This window comes from Varroa jacobsoni, unplaced genomic scaffold, assembly GCF_002532875.2.
Source record: "Varroa jacobsoni isolate VJ856 unplaced genomic scaffold, vjacob_1.0 scaffold_781, whole genome shotgun sequence".
NCBI classification, from domain to species: Eukaryota; Metazoa; Arthropoda; class Arachnida; order Mesostigmata; family Varroidae; genus Varroa; species Varroa jacobsoni.
The window spans coordinates 333,878-357,381 of NW_019213683.1; the positions used below are offsets into that span (position 1 = coordinate 333,878).

The 23,504-nt window shown below is 41.1% G+C and overlaps 1 protein-coding gene across 3 annotated transcripts in view; it reads right to left on the reverse strand.

Moving 5' to 3' along the window:
* LOC111263677 (dual specificity calcium/calmodulin-dependent 3',5'-cyclic nucleotide phosphodiesterase 1A) overlaps positions 1 to 23,504 on the reverse strand; it is a 285,107-nt gene that overhangs the window by 176,013 nt on the left and 85,590 nt on the right. For all 3 annotated transcript variants that reach the window (XM_086969741.1, XM_086969739.1, XM_086969742.1), the window contains exon 4: positions 3,788 to 3,954. In XM_086969741.1, coding sequence (XP_086825867.1) covers positions 3,788 to 3,954 — 167 coding nt within the window. The remainder of the gene's footprint in view (positions 1 to 3,787; positions 3,955 to 23,504) is intronic.

A 23,504-nucleotide genomic window follows, 5' to 3' on the forward strand; every position in this document is an offset into this window, starting at 1 on the left:
TAGAAAGACGTTAAGAATAGGCCGAAAAGTTTGTAGCGTATATACGAAGAAAAAGGAAACGGCTGAGTATCAATACTATTCAATGCTCTTTATGCGTTCCTGTGATCACCTATACCAAACGTTGGGTATTATTTCTTTTTTTGATGAGATTTGGGGTAAAGCCGTTATTGAAAATTCATGGGGAAGGCCTTTTGAAGTGACAGATGAAATACTGCGTCAGAATTGTACGGTATTCTAGCACAAATCTAACGTAATACGAGCCAGCAGATTCAGTCAGTCTGGTTACACTTAAACAAATTTAAATGATATTAAAAATAACGTACTTTCATAATTTTTAGTCTGCCATTCTTCAAATAAAAAAAATCACCAAATTTTGAAAATTGTCGATTATGACGACTTTTTTAAGCATGAGCTTTTATGTTATAATTAAAAATAATTTTTTAAAAGGGAATTTTTTTAGTGAGACGTTTGAGTAATATGTATAGTTGGTCAAGTATGAAATCATTGCGTGGGCTTTTTCTACTGCTTTTTACTTAAAAATTATTAAGAACTACACTTCGTCTTATCGCCACATAAATATCCGTTAAAGGAAAAAAGTACTGTCGCCGTTGATCGATTGTTCTCGCAGAGATTCGAACAGGAGAAAAAGTGTCGGCGTCAGATTTTTGTAGAAATTTAACCTACTCAGACCGTAGTGTCTGAGACCACGTAAAATGACTACGGGGCTTTTTACATCGATTCGAATTTACATTTGAAAAAAGTACAATGTAGTCAAATTAAAGTTAGATTGAATAAAATTTACTCGTCTATAGTTAGAAATTATTAGATGTAACCGAGTCAACATGTATATATATATACGATTACCTGAAAATTTATACTGAACCATTTACGATACTGCCAAATATGTACAGGATATAAGAAACTATGTCACGTATTCATGAAGTGGGGTTCTTATGTCGAGGTAAATCGTTGTCTGCGCCGTTACACTGGCTGTTGCAATTCATGAGGGATGTACAAGTCGAATTTTTTTTTTTTAGACATATTTATATGTGAGAAGGCTTAACGCATGAAGAGGCCCCACTTTCGACTGTTTCCGTTCGAAAGCTGAACTAGAATCACGGTCTTGGATTGAAACAAAAATCAGAATAATTAATTAAAAATGTCAGGCCTTAAGATTCAGCCTAGCCACTGGATAGTCGCGTTAAAGATTTGGCCATGACACCAATGCGAGGGACAAAGGCCTACCGACTGCCAGTAAAACGAAAGTTGACTCTAAATGTTGTGACCACCTCTCTAGAATGTGTGTCAGATTGATTTTTTTGATGTAGCAATAATGCGCTTTATTATTATATATTGGCTTAATCGTCCCTGTCCAAAGACTGCATCACCTGAGACGAACGAAACAAACAAAACAGCAAAGCCAGACTCACCGTATGCAAAAAAAAAGACCTTAAAGTCGAAGCTTAAAAAAGTAAAGCTTAAAAAAAAGAATTTAAAGTCGAAAAATTCGATTATCTAACCTATTGACAAGGTCTGTTTTCACTGTTTTCTACTTAATTATTTCAACTAACGTCCATCTTTCAAAAGCTATATCCAGATACCTATCCAGATAGCATGCGAAAGGAGCTCCGTTCAAAACGGTCCAAATTACCAGGCCCGTATAGGTTAAGCGTTCTGACAATATGAGCAGTGTTAGTAGGTATTGATTTCTCATTCAGGGCAAACTTGCCCAATGGCCAATATACATGTCTCATGAGACATCCGCACAGGTAATATCTCGAATACTGCTTTCCGCTACTTTTCCTGTTTCTTCAACCTAATAAGGCCCGCATCTAATATCTAACTCTAACAATAAGCACAAAACGCAGGTGGAAGATGTGTACGGACCGCTGAAAGATCTTTCCCGCATAAAGAACGAGAACACCATGGTGAAAAGCGAAACAAATTAGCGTGAGCCCTTGTCTTCCCCTGCCTGGTTGCTCATTTGGGCGCCGTACAGTCCGGTCATTTACCCAAAACAGTGGATTGAGCTCGGTCCAAACGCAACCGAACGAAAGACAATCCTTTTTACCTCTATTTTGCTCGAAATCGAGCGGGCGAGCAAAAAAGTCCTCGAGAATCAGACCTTTATAGACTAGAACTCAATACACGAGATCTAGTTGCCGATTTTTCGTTCCTGAAATCTTCGTCTCGACCCCAATTACAGGCTTTATCACTCATCAGTCAAGTTTCTCAGCCGACACGAAAGTCCGTGGGATCGTTGATACTTGAACAAGTTAGTGATGCGCTTTTATTCGGTCGATCTTACGATGACCACAAGCAGCTCTACCCGAAAAGACCTCTTTTTTAGCCCCAGAGGCTAGTTACATCTTTTGTTCGACATGTTGTGTAATAATAAATACGTTTACTAGATGAAAAGTACGTTTTTAGCAGAATAATATATCTGTAGTTGCTGGATAAGAACGATCGCGTATGCGAGTATATATTTCGAAGTAGCATATGTATACCTATATATATATTTTGATGCAATCTAAGAAAACGCATTGCACAGGGGTTTACTTTTAATGTTTATTTCTATAGATTTGATAGATCTGCCCATACGTATGTTAAACAAAAGAAAGTTTATATAATTAAACAAAAGCTGATAAATTCCTTCCTTCTTTACATTGACTGCTGCTGCCAACACTACTTGAAATAGGTACATCTACACCCGCCATAAATGTTACTTCCAGTCGCTAAAGTAGCAGCCTTCGCCACCAAAAGTTGAACTTGTTTCTTCTATAGACTTGGCACAAATGTTAACGTACGATGTTAACAACGCAAATGTTCCAGTATGTAATCTATGTTTCTGTCAAAAACTCGTTGGAGGAAATGATTAATTAAGTTACAAATCACCTGCTTAAAGAATTCTAATAGCGTGCGAACATCGTGGCCTTACTAGGATCACCAGGTGATGAGTGTGTTTCGCAAAGCTCGGCAGAGTTCTGTTCGGGACCCAAATTCATCCATAGTTTTTTTTTTTTTAAATTATATATAATCTATAGACGAAGTAAGTTAATGTTTTCTTCGGAAGAGTGTGTAACGATTTTTGTTGTATTATCTAATAATCTTAACGCCGGTTCTATAAGAAATATGACGATTAAGGATCGGCGAACGTTCTCAATCGAACAATCGCACACAAGACGGTGAGATATTTTCATAGAAAAACAGTCGACTTCTGACTTTGCCACAGCGTAGATTAATGGGTAACATTTTTTTCCAGTTGGACGTTGTGGCAATGAGCACAAGTATGCCAAAGGGGCTTTAAAGGGGGTTAATTGATACTAACAGCCGACTTGTCATCTAGCTGAAATCATAGTTTCTTTTTGTTAATTTGTTTAAGAATTATCATTACGTAGGGAAAATGGTAATAAATACAAGTATGGATTATGCAATATACATATGTTGCTTTCGCAGCTTCTCAGGGAACCTTGTTTTAAGGATTTTCATCAGCCGTTTTAAGAGTTAAATTATTCAAGAAAGTCTCTATGGGGTGAGGTCCTTCTCGAGTTACCCAGTACCGTTTAAAAAGATGTGACCAAGGACTTATTGGACCACACGAAATCAGCTAAAAACGTCAACTGGACGAACTACAGTCTACAGTTCTAAGATAAAACCTATCTTTTACTCGCCACTTATAATATCCCTTTGTCTTTAAGTATCTTTCGTGATCAGCATAACTTCAATTGAAAGCCACTAACAATCACTGTTAAAATGCATTAATTGTAAACTACCTACTATATCGTACCTTGTGTATATTCTTCTTGGTCATGCTCTTCCCGTAATGCCCGGCAAAGGGCGCAATCCTCATTCCAGACACGGTGTTCTGTCATGCAACAGCAAGCGCCGCTAGCCCCAATTGACGCCTGCTGGAGGATGCCTGCGCCACGGGCGCCGCTTCCATTCGTTCGAGATCTGGTAGAATCCGAATGACAAAACGAATATCAGACGTAATTGCAATGTACATACTAAACAGAAAAAAAAACATCTTTCGTAGACAACATAGTTGGATACGGAAACTGTTAGACAAGAAACGCAGTTTACAAACATTTGTAAATTTGGTAGTTTTATTCAGAATTAGCTGAATAAAGCAGTCGAATAAATATGCATATATTTTTCCTTGCGAACATTCAACAAAATAGGGGGGTTACAATGTAGTTTAGAATCAGAAAAAGCATCGACTTCTAGTTAGGAAGAATGAAGGTTTTCAGTAGAATGTAAAAACAGGCACAAACAGAAGGCATTTCAAACGCTAACTCACTTTAAAAAAGTGCTATACTACTAATTTTTGTTTTTCTTATCGGGCGCCAGAACTATTTTAGATGGAGCAACATTGCAACTGAACTACGGGGCACCTATGCGTCTTAATTAAATAAATCCTAATAATTGTTCAATGTTATTTTTAAATCACCCAGACTGTATAGCATCTGTGCCGTTGACCACAACTCTTACGACTAGAGTTGCTACTAATTGTGATGCACAATTATCGTCACAAACGGCACATAACGGACAATATGTTAGTTCGCTGAATAATATACACGCTAAGTCCACTCGTATGGGGAAACATCACGCAAAAAAGACAGCGCCCCAGCACGCATCCGAACCGATCCGCCATTTTATTTAATCCCAATCCAGTATGAGCACTGAACGCATGTTTATCTTCGAAACTCTGAGTGAGGCCTCGCTGAAAAATGCCTTCTCATCTATTATTTTTTTTTTTGTGAAAACAATATTTTGCTGTGTCTGTAGCGGGTTTTGTAGATGCTCAATGATATAAACTAGTGCGATTGTTAAGTAATCACATGGACAGTTGTGGTGACGCACTAAATAAGCGATGTCTACATGAGTTTCACATGTAGTAATGTTCGCTTGTGTTGACCACCAGACGACGTTAAAAGTCGTCAAGTAACGGATTTATAAATGCCTGTCGAGTCGGGAAGCTAGAACCTAAAATTAGAGAGAGATAGGCGGATCCTAGGTACCGTCGATGTCAGCTCCTATGAGCAAGGCAGGGTTCTATCTATCACCTCACATTAGTGAGTCAACAGGTTGCTCGCACCAGTAAGGAAGGAGTGCGGGGAAATGGCCTGTGCTCAGTTGTCACAAAGTGGCCAGCAGTTCCCCCGGTAGCCAATTGTAACGTCATCGAGACAACGTGTCCGTTATTTGCGTTGTTGGCATTTCTGTTTGCGCGGGGGTAGCGTAAGTAGGATCATTGCGTCTAGTAGCTTTACGATTAGCTTCAGTCATCGCCATTGGCGTCAACCACAAACCAGTTCGCATTCGGGTCGTTGACGCATATGTCTACTCTGCAACAAACCACGGAATAGACATGTATGACCAGCTAACAACACAGCTTTTGATGCGGGCAAGCAGCCACAGGCGTATATACAAGCACGAGGCGGTCATCTTCCTAATATAAATAAGTACACTGAGCTTAACGCTGTTGCTAAGCAATCGGCTGTGGCCATATAGGTTAGGAACGAGTGAAACCAGGTAGGCTGAACTTCTGAGTTTTATGTCCGGTATTGCCGGTAGGCATTCCATCAGACGGCAGCTTCCCAGCACGAAACGAAGTGTGTCTATGCCTGGGATCGAATCTAGACCACAACGTGTCGCTTAGATAAGCAGGCAAACACGTTATCTACTAAGCTATCACGGGCGGATAGACTGAACCTGATTCGACTAAACAGTCGACCTGACGTATGTCTCTCTTTTCCGGTAGCCAAACCTATTCGTCTATCTTCCTGCTACCGGAAAGCACTTAGACTAAAGGACGGCAAGGAATCACGCCAATAGAAGTGTTCTTATGGGAAGTCATGGGTGTCTCTTACTTTCCTATTCGTTGCGGCCAACCTCTGAGTTGCTGTCCCGCTACCGGTTCTTTACTTACTCACGTAAGACATACACGATCCCCTATGATGCCCTGGGTTGCCACAACGGCACTGCATAATCATTGCGACACCAGCGGCAGCAGCAGCAGACCAAGAACGGAAAGCAAAGCAGGACTGCCCCGGCTTAACCTCCCGCCTCTTTGCCATCGAACAGATTAACTGTGTGTGACGAAACCATAAAGCGATATTTGCAAATCTTGTAGGACAATCGAACCTTCTCTGGCATTTTCCTTGAAGGAAAGTTAACAATAAATTCGGCATGCGATGCTCATTCGTAAACACCAAGCTGACATATATAACAAGCATTTCGCTGTTGCGCATCATGTAATAGTAAGCACTCGATTACAGTCGCTAGCAATTCTACCAGTTTTCACAGAGACATGTAGAGCGAAGTACCTGCATAACGTTCCGTACCTGTACGATAGTCAGAAGGAAAAGAATGTGCAAAGACCGTGCGTCACGGTGCATGAAACCTAACCCACGATCAACGGTATACGATGTCGAAAGCGGCGGATATGGGCAGGTAATTTGCCTCAATTATTTAAGGAAGTCAAGTCTGTAGGTGTCTGTTCTAGGCTAGCTCATAAGAATTCTATTAGAACAGATAGGCCTTACGAGATACGACATCCGCAATAGGACCTTGTTTACCGCGCCGATGCGAGCATTGATGCAATTTTCAATTTAGTAACAGGCGAAACTTTTTTAATTCAAAGCCATCACAACCTCTTCGTAATATTTCATTGGAGAGAAATTTTGCTGTCTGCAGAAGTTGACTGGCTGATGCGATTTATCGTTTTTGTACACCTTCATGCCGCCTGTACATGCGCAAAACGGTAGTTGTGATGCAGGCTTATTAGCGCCACAAGCTCGAGCACGGTTTCGTACTTTATTGGTATCGTCATGCGATGCTTCACGCATAGAACGAAGAGTACGACGGGGGTGATGGGTATTGACGGAACCCAATCACCTGATAACGTTCTCAACAGTAAAGCCGCTATCCATTCTAATTTTGGTGATTACATATAAAAGATCTGATGAAAAACTGGACATTTATTACCACAGACGCTATTACGATCGGTTTAACTGTAAAGAAATGGAAGCGAAAAATTCAAAGATAATTCTACGGAAGAGATAGAAGGACCGAAGTAAAAGGAATAAAAAGGATATGTCAAACAATTCCAGCAAAGCTAATCAGATTGATTCGGCTCTTACGTCGTACATATTTCTGCAATGGTACAAAGCATCGTTTAGTAACGTTCGCCCTAATCATATACCTAACACGTAGGTGTTTTTCTTCAAAAAATGATAAAATTCTATAAGGTTAAACTTTTTCTGATCTCAGCAGTTACCAAATAAGAAAACAGACAACTTGAGTGAGTTATAATACGACGATAACTTAATACATCGGAGCGCAAAGCGTTCAATCCCTTATAGTGTGTACAATGGCCGCACCCTTTATATATGTATACAATTGGATTTAGGCATGTGGAAAAGATGCCTCTGTACATATGTATATACACACGTAATGGTTATATAAAACTTAAACATAAGTGCTACGTTCACTTGACTATAATGAAATGAGCTGAAAATAACTTTTAGTAAGTGTAATGTTTGTTCACGGGCCTGTTTACTCGGCGAAGCTACGAAAAATCTGAGCCTGCAGTAGGCTTAGTCGATTGTACGACATATGTGTTCATTACCGAATCCGTCTTTGCACCACACACCGCTAGTATTGTTGTTATTGTCTGTTGTGCTTTTACCCATTACTTACTTTCTATTGTAGGTAAATACCATCTGGCAATATATCTGACGCGTCTGTACTAATCAAGCCATCCATAATATAACCGCTGGTCTGTTGTATACAACTGGTCATGAAACGGACGTGTGCACATCTTGGGCGGATGCCAGGAGAATAACCCAATCGATAAAGAAGAATAGAACCTGCCAGCAAAACCCAAAAGATACATGCGCTTTTCCCTGGTAAAGGTTACTCCGAAAAGATACAACGAATAATGCAGCCTATAGAAGTAACAGGTGTTTTGCTGCTGTTTCACATGATGGTCATAAAAACCATCCTTAGATATTGAGACAGAGTGAGACAGTTTTCTACTTAGATATTCAAGCGTATCGGGCATAAAAACGTTGTCTGCTTATGATTATTATTATTATGAGGTGAGTGTCTATAGAAAATATGTGTTATGCATAGATAAAAATAAAATAAACATGAATTTCATATAGTGCACTATATCAAATTCAACTTTCTACCAACCTGGGCAACGTTAACCCTAAAGTAATAGCATGATTTAAACGATTATACTATATATATATATATATATATATATATATATATATATATTGAAAACGCGAAGAAGTCGAACAATTGATCGTGCGTGACATGCCCTGCAAAGGATTAATGTCCCTCGGTACAAAAATCGTGCAACTATACTGAATAGAAGCTTGTCTTGTTAATTAAGGTACTTTGCGCTCTTTAATAAACAAGACTTCTATATGCAAAATCATCTTAAAAGGGTTGAGGTTGTCCTTCCAGTTTAATCTGATATGAGGCTGTTACCCAATGATCTTACGCGGTAGGGCTGTTTGGTAGAATTCATAATCGGACGGGATTTCCAAAACACTAAGGGACCATTTTAGTTAGATGTTAGTTAGCTAGTGACAAATCATCATCATGTACAAGCAAAACGTAGATACGATAAATAGAAAACGGAAGGCACTCACAAAAATGATTTGTAACTCTAGTGTAATCGGTATAGTCTTCTGCCATCCTTAACCCTTAACTGTAGCAAAATTGGGTTTTATATATGGGAAACCTACCATATGTCCATGATTTACACACGTACATCTTGTACGTCAGGCGCATCGAATTCCAGCAATCGAATGTAAACCCCTTATGAATTGAACGGGTTCATTACCGCCCAACATGGCGTCTGCATACAAAAATTTTAATTACATTGGCAGTGTTCATGTTACAGGCTAAAATTGCTATACAATTATATTTTACTTTCATATGCCCTGTATAAGGATAAGCATGTTCTAGTTATCCCAAAAGAACAGCTTCGTGTCTTACTGCACCCCTAACTAGACGTCTTCTTTGAGTAAACAAACAGACAGGGCACCAGCGACCTTGACGCGCGCTTAAGATCTCACAGCGTGATTGGAAATCTGCTTCGAGATGAAGCTTGCCACCTTTTGGCGAAAAGACGTACATCATTCGGTGAAAAGATGGTAGAAAATTCTTCCAAACTTATATGATAATATATATATATATATATATATATATATATAGGAAGTACGAAAGATTCTCTAGTTAGATGCATAAAATGGGTTTGTATAGGCAATTAAGTATTCTCTGCACGGTTAAGCAGCAATCAGCAAAAGGGTGATCCATACGTCTACGGAATAGAAATTTTACCAGAAGCATACGTTACGGTAGTCTCGATAGAGCGGGCACTCTAAGCGTTAATTAAGCAATCTCTAAGCATGATCCTACGTCATGAATCAACGTCATGGACAAGTTAGAAAATAACACAATTAGTTATGTGTGCCGAGTCTATCTAACGCTGTACAATCAGCAAATTGACAGTTTGATAGATGTATGAGGTGATGGACAACGAGTCATGTGAGCATTCTCCGAACAGACTCTTGCAGGATCAAGTAAGGTAACTTTCATTGATCAAAATGCGCATAGGCAACCTTCAGCGGGCACATCATCCTTCGCGTAGCGCGTTAAAGTCATATAGTAAACTGTTTCGCGACAAGCGCTGAGCGAGGGACGATTGCTGAAACAGACTTACCCGTACACCTTTGCCTGCCTCCCACGAACAATTATCAGATGAAGGAATCGAGCTAGGTAGTGCTTTGGGGGAGAAAATTGGTATAAGAATTCCGGCTTATTGGTTTACTTTTAGATTGAAGCTCCCAAAACTGTTGGAGCTCGCCAGTTCCGTGTAGAATGCGTTAATACGGACACCAACTAACACAGCTGCGCTCTAGCCTTTAGCTACCGGGATGTGGATACCGTCGATCCTTTGCAATTTCAAGGAAGTTTTCAGCATTGTCTTCCCGCTTCTCCACTGCAATCGCTGTCACCCAGACCAAAGTTTACAGTCCCTTATATAGTCTTCTACATCGTTCCGAAGCCTTGTCTGGCTGATTGTCTATTGCAATAGGCATGCTTGCAACAATTGCGTTCCATTCGTTTTACGCTAACTAAAAAGATCAAGCACGACAAGAAGCAAACTGAGCGTCATCCCCGCATTTCGGCTGGATCGTGCCACGAACCCGAAAGGGAGACAACCCTGCGATTATACCGCCATAGGGTTCAGGCCTCACATAAATTCCTCTCTTAACGGAAGCGCCCGTCGACGTCCGCTTTGTCGACTACTAGGTTGTAACTACGAAGTGCTAGGCTGCTGTTGTTATTATTTTCGTTAACTTTCTTCTTTGTAAGCAGTGGCCCCGCCAGCTGCTCTTCTTCGGCCTGCGGCCTTTGGTTTCGTCTTCAAAGACTTCGTTTTCGTATTACACTATACGCATGCCCGAAGAATCGAGGACAATCTTTGCACAGAAAGCTTCATTTTAATTGGGTGATGACGTAAACGCCGATTGTTTGGACAGTGAATTGAAAATATAGTGAAACATTTCCCAATAGAGAAACACACAGCAAACAGGTTACTTCATGATCCCGATTTTCAAATCTAGAGGTGCTGAAAATATGTGACATATAAACGTGATAAAATAACCGCATAGATTCTTTCGTGGCGGTAATTTTCGACAAGAACTTGGTGCTTTCTGAAATGCTTATGCATAAAAATTACAGAAAATGTTTTCCATTAAAATAGTGTACTCAGTTTCCATAAACTTCCCGTAGCAATGGTTCACCTTGAAAAAAAATTATCTATATAAAGGTGCAGTTGCCGATTTTTGAAAGAGTAGTTCTTCGCCGGCCCGATCAGACACAGTTAGATATATTGGTGCATTTAGCTTAAGCTAACTTGAAAAACATAGCCAGAATCAAAAACAGTCATTCACGTGTATGATTTTCAAAGTACTATAATAATTATGTATATAAATTTCATTAGATTTGTTAAACGTATTTCAAGGTTGGGTCTTATAACGTAACGGACTATAGCAGTGCAATGGAAACTGAAACGAGATAGTAGCGCACTTCTTTTTAAGCTTTTAAAATCTAACGTTCTTCCAGGAAACACAGCTTAGTGGTTTCGTAGCTCGGTTTCTCGTGGTACTGGTCACTAGCATAGACCAACTTCGCATATGATTATATCCTTGTTGTTAGCAGCTGTCATTGCGTAATATTTATACTGACTGTACCCCGTCGTCATTTACGGACGCTTTGTACTCTTTTCGTTAACTACTCATTCAGGTTCCACACCTCTCGCAACCGCTGCTATCTCTTCTCTCCTGTTCCAATGAAACGTCAACAACATTGTATCGGTCCGTACGAAGGAACACGCAGCCGTTCAGCCCGTACAATAATGCACAGCCGTACGAAGACGACACCACCGAAGTTCCACGATTTCCTGCCCTTCATCAGCGATGCACCTATATTATTGGAAGTATCTAACTCGCGTCAGTCTTCGCAAGTTGGTAGGCTACCCCAAACTAGTTTCATTTGGCAAACTGAAAACCCAGTTTCACTGTAAAACTATACCGTGGTACGGACCTCTGTGTGTTCTATTTTGCTCGCAATAAAGTTTGTGTGTCGCTAGACGCTGTCACTGCTTCTGCATTCACTGTGGCATTCGTTTTGTTTCGTGAGTCGGAATCGGAATGATCACTGAAAGCGGATTTAAAGAAAGCATAGAAGATATGAAGGTCGAAAAGGCATCCCAAGCTTTGAACCCAGAAAGAGAAGAAGCAATAGCGCGGCAGGCAGATGATTGAAAACGGAGGTTCTACAGGGAAGGCGCCCCAAAGTGAAAATTGACTTAATGACAGCTACGGTCCGCGTTTAAGCTCGATCCCGCTATAGAGGCGTTTGCCAGGTGTCATCTTGAAGGATGTAAGGCTTCTAGGTTATTGAAATATAGGCTTTTTGAAACTTATATGTTCACCTATTTAAAGTGTATTGAACTATATAGTTGCTGTATAGATCATTATGGTGTAAGAATTCGCACGTATGGGGCTAAAAATATTGATAGCTGATTTACTTCTAAAGGCTGATATTATCAGCTTCGTGACATAGGACAATACGGCGCACGATTTTAGGCAGCCGTAGTTTAACACTCATAAACAGACTCAAAGTTCTTTTATAAATTATGTTTCCAAGAAACATGTTTCAGGAATTCTAAAATGTACTGACAGCAAGCCGTTCCTCCGGTCAAGAAACCTTCATTTTTTTCTTAGACGAACTCTATTTAAATTAGTTTTTTGCCGTTCAGAGGGACCGTAGTTGCAATTATGTGGTGGCGCTACGTATTCCACGATGGATATTATTTGTAAAGAAGTAAAAGCTTATGAAGATAGAGTATAAACTAAGATTGACCTAACGTAGAACAGCGGCTGCAAAGTTAAAGACGATCTAGCGATTAAAATAGACTATTTCGCAGTAACAGTATGCTCGTTATCGTTGCCATTGAGGTGGCTTGAGGGCTGTTCTGTTTTTGCAAGATTTTAAAGAGCACCTATTTTTTCAGCTGCTTCTCATTGTATTTTCGATAGGTATTAAAAGTTTAAAAGTAAATTAATTAGATAACTAAATAGATAGTTAGGTAAATAATACGTTAATTTAGTTACGCAAGAGACGGCAAAATTTCTTCCACGTAACAAGTCAATGCTCAAATGGAGAGATCGGCCAGAGGTGTTAATTTTTTATACCGAGCTTTAAGTCGTAGTGTTTTTTCTTTACCATAAAGCCGGCAACCGAAAAAATAACTTTAAAAAGAAAACATACTGCATTTTTACTAGAAAACGAATTGATCGTTATTGCTACTAAATGATGTAACCAAATAGAGAGAGGCAAAAATACAGTCATCAGTAAAGGGATTACTAAAGCAAGTTGAAGGGCTAGAATACAGAATAGAAAAATTATACCTTTTAATAAAACATGATAAACATCGTTAGTATGTGTGTGCGGTGCGAGCGTATGGTTGTCACTATTCTGTCTATATAACCGTGTTTGCCTTCAGCTTGTTCAGCAATTATAGTATGTCATGATCGTCACCTTTCGCAGGTCTAGAATGAAAACAAGAGAAATATTTTCCATATTCTACTGCTGGCTGATCAGACGAAAGATGTATCTCTTTTAGCCATTAGAAGCTGAGGGGCTGATTTGACGCACAGCGTGTCGAAAGCGACAGTCAGTCGATTGAGTGTGTTTTGATGGTAACCTCAGTGAGTGCTTGCGATGAGGACAATTACAACAATATTCTGGAAACCACTCGGTTATCTTTTCGGCTCCCATTGGCGTTTGTTATTACTTGAGAAAAGAGAAGCTATTGCTTCAGGGAAGTTCAGGCAGGCGGTCGATGAGGGGCCTATGTTCTTCTAATTCTAGCGGGAACTGTATTAGTAAATATTAGTCTCGATCTTTTGCAATCGCTACCTTATTCATATGTAAATGTGCATCACCCCATATTGTACGAAACGATAATTGAGTATACAGTTGTGCCTGAAAAATATCGTTCACACCGTCCCCGATGCCTTCCAGGGATTCGCTTTTGACTCAAATGAAAAAGCGCCCATATAAGACACACGACGTATATGCAATATCTATGGCTATACCTACATACAACACCTACTTAAATCTTCGTCGCAAATTAGCCGAGAGCAGACGTGCAGTGGCCACGCAACGTAGCTGCTCTTCTCTCTCGTTATGCATCCTTCGCCGTTGCTTCGTCTGTTATATTCAGGCCTACAAGCCTGCAATAATCACTACTTCCATAAGCAGCCCCCTTACACGGATATAGATTTTGTTATGTATACTGTCTCTCGTTTGCTTTCATATACATATAGTTGTACGCTGATGGATGTCTTTCGTAGCATATGCCTCACTGTGGCTGAGCTCATGTCCTTTCTGGGCTATGAGTTCGTCGAAAACGGCAACAGCTACCTAGGCTATGCACATCAATGCACGAGAGATCATATGCCCTGGGATGTGGCTTGTCGATATCCGTGTGCAGCTGCCCAAATACATCTCTGCTTCAAAATCCATTGTGCACATCTAAGCTGACATTCTTGTATTCCCCCACGAGCTGTTCTGCTTGTAAAAATCGTCTGTTCACATATGGTAAGAAAAGGGCATCGCTCTAGCCCTTTCCCGGTTAACTGAGCGTGTTTCCCATGATTCCGTATTTGTTGTTGCCGCTCATGGAAAAGCTCGTTACGGTTATCGTAATCGCTTACCATATTCAAGCACAATATATAAGAGTCCGTGAGGACGCCCCTCTCGTCCGATCTCGATGACGCCCTACCAACGGCATGGTAGTTGTACATAATGGTCGGCTGATAGTCGATAGTTCGAGTACGCTACTGCTGCTTATCACACGCCCCCATTTGAAAATCTCTCCCATCGGATTACGATACCACCGAGAATTACTAAGAGCACTGTACCGCAAAGCACTTCGATGCATTTCGTTATATCCCGACATTTTCCTACATATGCGAAATGTTTTTTTAATATCATATGTTGGGTAGCTGTGCATCAGTGTCCTTGTCAAGGTCCGACGTTGAAATAGCTTTAGACAATAAAGCGATATCCTGTAAGTTTGGTCACAACTGCTACTCTTGCTTATACTGTTGGTGCTCCCGCCATCAGCGTCCTCGCGTTTTCATCACGTTGTTTCTTGCTTCGACTAGCTCAAATGGAAAACTTCTCTGTTTAAGAAATGACGCGAGTTTTATTTCCTTGTCACTTCTGACGGTGGCGGTTGTAGTAACGGCGACTGGGAAAAAAAATCTGAATTTTCCACTCGGTCAATCGAGTGAAAGGAAAACGTGCGTAACAAGTGGTAGTTTTCCCAAACCTTCTGAGCAATCTGTGGCTGTTTGTAAAATTCTGGAAAGCCTCTCGGAAAGATGCAGCAGGGTTCTTGGCTTACGGATTTCGCTGGCCACTGGCAAACATATCGCCAAGAACCTTCGACACTAGATGCAAATAGTTCTTAGAGAGAAGTAAAAGTGGGACCGGCAGCCGTCACGCCCCGCGTACTTTCGAATGTAGATGGGCTAACATAGAAGTAATATGATAGCATGCACAGGGACCTCAAGCTTTTTGCTGCCGTCTAAATGAGCACATGTAGTGGATAACAAGCCATCACTTGCGGAGATCCTTATGTTTAGTATGTTATATATCGCAATTGTCGTGTTGTAGTATATGAAGGATAACGTACTAATGGAATGATAAAATAAATCGAGCTTAAGTTCTAACATACACATGTATTCTTATATATTTTTCATCTATTTTTATTATTTTCATTTCATTTTTATTTGCGGGGAACGCTGGCATTCGGACAGAATAATATCAACGGTACCCCTCATGGGATCTTAAACAAACATCCAGGATAGACATACGAACCCAAATTGTATTCACCTTGTTTTACTATCACTAGAGTAAAACCTTCTAGATATCATTTTATGAGTTTTTCTTCTTCTCATAATGACTCTAGTTTAGTTGAGCGACTCCTGTCAGTTATATAGTTCCTTGTGTTTTTTGAGAGATAAAGTTTTTCCCCTGCCTTTGATACACCTCTTTCTTAGCTTTCTTCCATGTCAAACATCTTAACGCTTGTTGCATTCCGAAGGTAACGTAACGTCTCACCCCTGTGGCACACTAAGGGCTCTGTGCGCTCGTGGTGTTTCTAGTGATTCTACGAGTGACGATCAACGAGTGACGCCAATGGTCTGTTCTGATTCCTGCCGTACGATTTGCTAATGGAGATAGTGCGCTTTTTGCTACTTGTGTACCTCTTGGTCGTAACCCTCGAATCCTCTTCACACTCGTTCCCAAGGTACTTTTAGCGATGTACAACATGCTTTTCTTTCCAGTATCTAAACTATAGTCCAGTATATAAAGTAAAGTCAAGCCGGGCCGGCCAACGTTTCGTCTCAAAAGGCTATGGGAACGCCACCCATAGACACAGCGTTTTTTGTAGCAATCAAAGCTTTGTCGTTCTTTGGTCTTATACATTTATGGATACACATGGCTACAGCTATATGGACTCACACAAACGTGTTCAAACGTAGACGGCACATGAAAAGAAGAAACTTTGCCGAAACCGCCTCTCGTGCAGAATAATAGTACGCGATGGGGTCAAAAACGATGCAGTACAAAAGCGGTGGAGCTCATAGTTGGAGCGGCGGTGGGTTCCCTATCGTTCTGCTCCATAACTTACTTTTCCTCTTGAACCTCCCTCTTTAGCTCCCACTGTTGCTTCTGGCAAATAGAGTAGATAGAATAGATAGAAGCCGCAGAACATCACAGCGACAAATAAAGAGTTCACTGAATAATTCCTCAGCTGCATACGGCGGAAGCAGCGGCAGCTGCTAACGACAACACCAGCAATGCCCTGCACTTGCCTCGACATAGCTTGTCGTAGATGGGTCGGTAGGTCTAGCTACCTAAAGCGTACGGGCGTCCGAAACGTTACCACAGACCATGGTTGACTACGGGAGTGCACCAGTCGTACAGATTATTATCGTGCATCTTCGCTTCTTTTTCCTAGTTTGCTACACGCAAACTGTAGAGGTAGTACATTTTTATCTGTGTAGTTACTGAAAGAGGATCACCTATCACTCCGAGTAGCACAAAGTCTTGACGGGCGGGGCTTGTTTGCAGCTTCTTTCCCACGGGAATACTGCTATGCCTCTGGTCTGTAGTTGCCCGCCCGGGTTTGTCCCGATTTATCTCAGTACAGTTGCTGCGGAAGAACCGTTTGGGAGTGAGATCGTCTGCTGTCTGGCTGTCGGGAATCTGTTATCCTGCGGAGGATGTATCCTGCCTAACCCACGAACTTCCATCTATCTCCCGATTCATTGAAGCCAGCTCGCTTTCAGTTCGAACTTCCTAGTTATATCGCAATTCATCTCTCTCTATCTCTCTCGTTTTGGCTGGCGTGCTGTTTTTTTTTCTGAATTTGGTCCTTACATAGGTACAAGACTGCCACGAAGACATCTGCACAGACTCAATAGGCACGTGCAAAAGCATTTTACTCAAATTCACGAGTCTTTTCAAGATGCTAAAGGCACCGTTAAATGTAGTCTGGTCGTGATACTACGGTAGCTAACAGATAAATTTCTATGGCTCAAAATGCTGTAGTTGGGCGGATAGCTGGGATATCTGGTAGCTGGGGTCGGTGGCTAAAAAAAGCATTTATGTTTCAATGTATAACCATCGAATACGTCAGACATTGGGTAAAGAATCTGCCCTGTTTCTCATAAAACGATTCCCTTTACGAGAGCCCATTACCTATAACTGACTTCAGCTAAAATCATTTTCCCTTATCCTGACAGATCCTAGCACATTTTCAAGCAGTGTAAAAAACAACCTACTCATTAATCTCTATTTAGATAGGGACCCCAGAAGCGCACAGACCGGGTAGGTTTTAGTTTGGTTTCAATTAAATACGTCTTTTCTACCGTTACTAATAGGTAGTTCGCGCTTAACTCACTGGGGGTCCGTTGCCCGGAAAATGACTAGCATTTGTATAAGCTGTCAGGGACGATGTACAGGGAACCAGGTCACCTGATGAGTGAGCGGCAGAGTGTTAGCAGTCACCAGGTCAGAAAGATCAGTTACCGAAAAGAGCGATTCGATCTGCCGTCACCGCAGCAACCGAAACCAGCGTGTTGTCTAGTGCGTGCTTGCTTAAAAGTACGAGCCCTGCCAGGCGCAAGTTAAGTAGTATCCAAGACCAAGCACTCAGAAGGCACCTAAGACGCCGAGAGATATCGTTACAAATTGCCTCTTGATTAGCTGCTTATCATTGTGTACATGTGGCCGTCTGGCGTGCGTTTGGTCGCTTCCGCCATGAGGAGGGCTAACTTCAGGGCCAAAGGTAAGGTTGTTACCCTTGTCACTATATTGTAGGAAGCAATGCGCCGTTACGACATCTAGTACAATGAATTAATGATATACCATTCGAAATCTTCGCTGCCAAGTCCGATACGAAATAGCGTAGTGAAACATGTGAATAGGTAATGATAATATATATATATATATATATATATATTGTATTTGATCTAAGTGCATGAATATGAGCTTAGCCCTGTGGTACATTACCTTTCGTTTCGTTTGTAAAGTCAATCAGTCTTCAATGCAACGACTCGATCTAAACGTATATCTGTCATGATAGATCCAGATAGTAACTGCCATAGTTAGCAATGTTTGCCTAGTATTGTACTTATGTACACATACACTGCTAGCTATATTTGAGAGAAATCCATAAATAAAAAAGTGACCATTTCGTTAGACGTGCCTCCACAAGTGACAGAGGACCAGGCTCCGGATGAAAAACGACATCTACTTGATGACACGGTGTGTACTGTGATCTTCAATGTATAGCCATTCTAGCGTAACTTAGCGCTGCCACCGAGCACGAGCATCGGGAATACTCTAGACTTTGCCAATCGACATAAAGCTTATATGTATGTGAAAGTACTCGATGAAATTTACACATAGAACTTCGGTTAGGAGAGGCCGAGGTCAACCAAGGGTTATATGATAATCTCATATAACAAAACTAGAATATAATAATCGCAAAAGCAACACCGACACTAGCTTACTGCGCGCATTACCGAAATAATTCTAGGAACTCCGAGTGGAACACAACGGGTATGGGCTAATAAAGGGTTCTAAATAAATCTGTAGTAATAACTCGAACAATTCACTATGTAATTTTTGCGTTCAGTTAGTTAAAGTTGCAGCGTCCTATAATCATTCTTAGGAGGATATCTGGAAGGCTGGTGACAATAAAGATCAGATGTACTTTGGTTTTTGACGGATATGTGCACCCGACTGTGCATCAGACAATCGACTTGGAGCGTGTCCGACTGGTAACCAATAAGAATTGTGCTTATGGAAAAGACTTGATGTGCGAGTCGGCCTTAAGACGATCCAAATGATGTTGCAATGGATTACTGTTTAAATTTTTTAAACACTTAAAGGCTCCTGACCTCAAACCATAATGCCGTACCTGACTGTCGACTCAAAAATGGTCCTATAGAGGTAGAGAAGTAGATGTTCAGGAAAACTTCTGCACTAAATAGAATAGCAATGCAAGCACAGAATACTGAGCGTAATTTAGGGAATGACTACGCCGGTTTAGTCTTCGTTTAGATATCAAATTCAGCCGCGTCCATCGGCTACTGCAGACTACTCCATCGAAATCCATCGAGTTTCTTCGCATATTGATGCGGCATCAAGGAGCTTTGAAGAAGACACGTTTCATTTTAAAAGTGTTCATGGAAAAATCAAGTGTATCATGGCTATTTTAAACGTTAGCTAGTTCATTTTAAAATTCACAGATGCCTGCGTTAGAGGATGATTTGCAAGTGTGTTTCATGCCAGTGAGGTTGCCGGTAACATAAACGGTCCTCTCACATACGAGATAAATGTAAATCGACCTAGGACTTAAGAAAGCCTAAATATTACTGGATGTTTACCCAAAATCGCATTATCAATACATACAGTTGAGTTTCAAGCTGACGTCTAATTTACCGCGTTTTCCAAGAAGGTCCATACAGAGGAGCGTCAGAGCTGTGGGTCTGTCAGTTGTTTACTCTAGGCTAAGGCGACTGCCTCTATCTTTAGGCAAAAAGATAACTTGAAGGGCCTTGAGTAATGCTGGAAAGACACCAGTCGGAAGAGATGAGCTAAATATATGTACCAACGAGTGGGCACTTACACGTAACGCTTACGGGAAAATTTTAAATGGAACAGCAGCAAGTGAGTCAGCGAAGTTGGCTTTCATAGACGTGACAAAATGGGTTGTTCGGTAATAGATGAGAAAGCAGGGGGGAAATTCTGACAGGGGCACCGAGGCATGCCATAGCGGTGAGCTAGCCTAATTGAACTGTCGTATTGTACCGTTCCTTTACGTAACTTCACTACCGTTTTTATAGCCTTCGAAAGTCACACTATCAGATGCCGCTGTAGTGTGCCCTGGTGGTGCGGCCATATAATTTGTCGCTAAAACGCCGCAACGATTTAGCATCCGCACCAGATATTATAGCCTCGTTGTCAGTTCCAATTGCATCCGAACGATACATAGTCAATGCTTTGCAATTTGTGTGAAGCATACTTGCAAGGATTACGTTTACAGCGACAAAGTTTCGCCATTTACAACAAATAAAACTCTTCATCGAAAAAAAGTAGTATCGTAAGTGCCATATAATGTACCGCTCAAGAAACTGACTGCAAAATTTACCTCCGTAAATTTATACCCTGGTGGCCGATCAGCAAAGAGAAGATTACTGAAATCTGATGATTGATATATATAGTTGCAAGAATACGATAATGATTCAAGTAGACATGAGATTGTACTATTACCTACGTGACCTATACCCAAGAGGCGAAACGATGTGATCTATATACGTGTTAGATTCTATTCTCATTATTACATCAATATCAGGTAGTAGACCTTTGGGAGAGGGGCATAACCGGAAATCTGAAGGTTTCTCAGCTGCACCTAATAAATTGATCATTTTGTCACTAAGACCAATTATGAGTATATCTTTCGAGTTGACTTTAATATCAAGCGTGTGTAAGGACTATGGAAATTGCTCGAGAAGATCCCAACAACAAGGGATCAGAAGTAGAGCGTCGCCTCAAGCTCCGCACGCCGCATAAGTTCCTACACCGCACATTTTCGGCATAACGTGCCTCGTTCGGGACACGGCGTTACCGTCACGCCTAAAACGAATTATTGCAATTTGTTGAAACTTAAGAAATGTGTAAGCGGCATTATGAAAATTCCGCAGAAAAGTCTCCGAAACGCACGATACATGAATCATGATGTTCATATACACTCTCTGCCCTAATGACACAAATGTTAACAAAAAACTATGATAATATTTGTAAATAAATTGGGCAAGTTGTTGTCAATACGTCAACTTAGCACCAGAACAACAACAATTGCGGACGACGTACATTCTTCTAGATGGTTGTTTGTTGCTTGTATCAACCGCAGACACACCTATTTCCTTCAAGAAATCGCCATCTCATGATCCGGTATTTGTCTGTTTAGTTCGGTAAGCCTGTCGCGCGCATCGATCTTAGCTATTTCAGAAGACGGCCTCGAGTTCAGTATTTGGAAAGCTGCTAATAGGTAAGCTCTTCTGAGTTTCTCGGGTTCGATTCCAAGCTGGTTGCGTAGTGTATACGTACCCGGTATCCGGAAGATGGGTACTAGCTGTTGCTGGAACCTATCGGCGGCAGAAATGGCCGGTGAATTAATAACATACGTTTTATTATCCAACTGATGCAAGCTACTAATGACTGCAACGATTTGCATTTACTACGTTCAGATTTCAAAATTGGTTTGAAAGTTTTCTTTCGGCAAACTTGACGCCCTATTACTGCAAAAGAACTACTTTTACAGATGACTGGTACATTAGAAGCTAGGCCTCTGAGACCCCTAGTCTCATGAATTTCTTTACCCGTTTTAAGAATTCACGACAAAAAGCAGTACGGAACCTGACGAAAAAGCGTGCTAACGTTGTCAGCACGAACAGCTGACTGGCTTCGACACGCGTTCCGTTACTGCCAAATCATAAGGTGTCATCATCCATTTATGATCGAAAACTATCGGCGAAAATAAAGGACGGTCGAATCATGACAAGTAATGCACACGTAGCTGGAAGAGAGCGTTTCGAGTTTTCCAACGAGTGGGCAAATCAATAGAGCGAACGCTGCTTGATTTATGACACAGCCCGGATGAGCAGACGGCTGCACAGTTTTCGAAATTAACCTAAACGTTATATTGGCAGACGGTCATAGGTGTACAAGCGATAAATCACTAATGCTTTCAATTGATCTTAGTACAGAATGTTGCTGACATTTGTTCCGTTTTAAACCTCTGTCTTGGGTCGTATTTTGTTGAGAGCGCGTGATAATCAAGGTAGTAATATAACTATCACATAATGTCGAATATTTCCTTGCACCGTCTCCCGAAAGGGATCGATTCACGTCGAAACTTGGCGGTGTCGCTGTGAGTTCTACTGTATTATAACTCATTCATAAGGATAAAAGCGCAGCCAAACGGATCTCTATATCGCTACAGATGCTAAAAATCAGAGAAACAGATATGTTTGTTCTGAATGCTTACAAAGGCAAGTCACTGTCTTTAAATTTAACGCTTAAACGCCAGTCAGAGATCTGTCTCTATGCTCGACCACTTTTCGGTACTTCGCAGAACAGCTGCACATAGAGAGCATAGAAGTCATCACAACTTGGTACTTATGCCTATCGTGCTCATATGTGACAGACGTCGTTTCCAGGGGATGGTGATGGCAATTGTCTGACACACCCAGTCCAACATGCTGACCGTGAACCGATACGCAATGGACACGTTGGGAATACTATTTCATCGGAGATCGTTTTTCCCGTCGAGGCATTTCGGGAAGTTCCTTAACAGTATGCCGTTTGTCGAACGCTTCTTAACGTCAGTCATTAACTACATGCAACGCGCGTCAGCTGTGTGTTATGGATTACAAAGCATGGGACTGAACGAACCCAGATAGGGACTGGTTTGCTTCTCTTGTAACTTACGTCCCAGTTTATAGCCAAGGTATCCGCTGCTTACTCATCGTCGTTAATTGTGCTAACTTAACTTAAGTTTAGCCACATTAGCACGTTTGATACGTTTGGATATAATAATAAAACGAATAGTCCACCTGTCGTTGGTCGAGTTCATTTTGTCAAGCTCAGTAAAAGATTATCCAAGCGCGCCATGTGTCTTGCGTTGCTCTCAGTAGTGATGATGCAAATTATGGCACGTATACGTACCGTAACCACAGAATGTAATGCGAAATCGATGCATTGACCACGCGTTTGACGCTAAGTTTAGGTCTGATTCCTCGTCCAACCTTGAAAGGGTTCAAATTTTCGCTAGGCCAGCCAGCTCTGAAATAGTTCTTATCGTTCCTACGTGGAACACATCTGATGCCCTCAATATACACACCAGTTTCAGTTTAACACAAACGAAAAACATGGAATTTTCTGGCTGTGCCTTTCGTTACATTGGCATAAAAGTACGCAGAACGTTGTTTTATTTGACAACAAGGGATGATGGCGTAAGGCAGGGGCGCATGCGGTACGAATAATGAACATATCTACTCACGACGATAGAAAACAGTCAACCCTCATTAGTTCCGCTACAGCCATCTGGCCGACGTTATAAAATGATATTAATGTTCTGCACATAATACTCGACACCAATACGTGGCTAGATCGAGGCTATCAAAATATATCAAATAAAAAAAAAAAGTATCAAAATGGACCATCTATAAGAACGGGTATATACGATGGATCGTTAACGAGATTCATCAAATCTCCCTATCGACGTTCAACCACTTCGTAAACGACATTTTACAAAT